Genomic DNA, 1782 nt, shown 5'->3' on the forward strand with positions numbered 1-1782 from the left:
CACCAAGCATATATGCAGATGTTTTAATATTCTGGTCTGCATTTTCTCAGCTCTGCCTGAAACTACACTGACTGTAGAGCCAAACCCTGTGTTTCCTGGAGAGACAGTTACTCTGACGTGTTCAGTATGGTCTGACAGTATCTGGAGCTATCAGTGGTACAAAGACAGGAATGATAATGTAGTATCCCAGTCTGTCATACACACTATAACAGGAGACACCCTCACCATCAACAGAGCTGCTGAGTCTGACCAGGGTCTTTACTGGTGTCAGGGACAGAGAAGATCCAGACCCACATCTTCACAACCAAGTAATGTTATTACCCTCACTGTGAATGGTGAGTTACTTTGTCGTGTCTCTCTTGTGTCAAACACATTTATATTGAGTCAATCAAATAGACATGGTCAGTGTGTTAATATTTAGTTACTGTATTACCTACTGAAGTAAGATCATCATCTGGAAAGATTGGTTCTCTGACTACATATGTCTTMATATTTAACTGTGTTTCTACAGCTCTGCCCACGACCTCAGTGAGTATCTCTCATCAGGGTCTCCTCTACTCTGGAGAGACAGTCAGCATGCAGTGTKACATATCAATGTACACAGACTGGACGTACAGCTGGTTTATAGGCAACAACTTCAAATCCAGTACGCCTGGTCAAACCATCACCACTCTGTCTAACCAGGCTGGTCAGTACAGATGTTTTGGGGTGAGGACAGGTCGGCCTCAGTGGTCTCAACTTAGTGTTTTCCTCCCCATCAGAGTCATTGGTGAGTTCACTATTGATTCTCCATCACTAACTTGTCGTAGTGTATCAGGACACTGGATTTTACCACTCAAACCTATTGCAATACCAACAGATAATCAGCCGTCCACTACACTGACTTCAGACAAGGAGGACGTATTCACAGGAGACAGTGTGACACTGAGCTGTACTGTAGAGTCTTCTGGATGGAAGTTTTACTGGTACAGACACAGACCAGACTCTACACCAGTAACCACAACCTCTGTATACTCCTACACACTCAGCTGGGTCAGTGTCTCTGATGGAGGACAGTACTGGTGCAGAGCTGGGAGAGGAGACCCAGTCTACTACACCCTGTACAGTGACCCAGTCCAGATAAATGTTACTGGTGAGTCTGAAACAGTTTTATGATGAATGGATAATATTTTACATTGATAGAAAGTAATTTAGGGTATAATATTTTGTCTGCTCATTGTATCACAACAACTGTAGCTAACTTGAAGGTATATTCATGAGAAGACCTATTAATAAATAAATACATTTAAAATTGAGCAATTGCTCATTCAGTTAGTTGTCTGTGTGTCTGTGCAGAGAGACCTGTTGCTGTTCTGACCCTCCAACCCAAATGGACCCAGATATTCATTAGAGAGACTGTTACTATGAGATGTGACATACAGGGAGGAGGAGACTCTGACTGGAACTGCAGATGGTATAAGAATAGTCAGTCAGTGATCTCCTTTAACACAAATCCAGAGTACAGAATCAGTCCTGTCTACATGTCTAACAGTGGTTCATATACCTGTCAGGGTGTAAAGGGAAACAAGTTCTCCAAGATCAGTGATGCTGTACAACTGACTGTGTCTGGTAAGTCTATTTAAGCTTATACGAGTCATGATGATTGTCTAGAATATGTTTAATATTAAAAGTGTAAAACCTGCCTTTCCTTCATAACAGGTAAACCCAAGGCTGTCCTGAGTATCTCTCCTCAGTGGCTGAACCCTGGAGACTCAGTGACTCTGAGCTGTGAAGTTGACAAGA

General features: G+C 42.5%; 1 protein-coding gene across 1 annotated transcript; it reads left to right on the forward strand.

Annotated features, from left to right (window-relative positions):
* Positions 1–18: 18 nt before the first annotated feature.
* On the forward strand, positions 19–1776 carry LOC112080203 (leukocyte immunoglobulin-like receptor subfamily A member 4; the record flags this gene model as incomplete). The annotated part of the gene is made up of 5 exons (XM_024145955.2): positions 19–335; positions 512–769; positions 860–1132; positions 1336–1608; positions 1699–1776. Coding segments are annotated over 5 exons (1199 nt in total), but the record flags the coding sequence as incomplete, so codon positions are not given.
* Positions 1777–1782: the final 6 nt, after the last annotated feature.

Source organism: Salvelinus sp. IW2-2015, unplaced genomic scaffold (assembly GCF_002910315.2).
Source record: "Salvelinus sp. IW2-2015 unplaced genomic scaffold, ASM291031v2 Un_scaffold12867, whole genome shotgun sequence".
Classification (NCBI taxonomy): Eukaryota; Metazoa; Chordata; class Actinopteri; order Salmoniformes; family Salmonidae; genus Salvelinus; species Salvelinus sp. IW2-2015.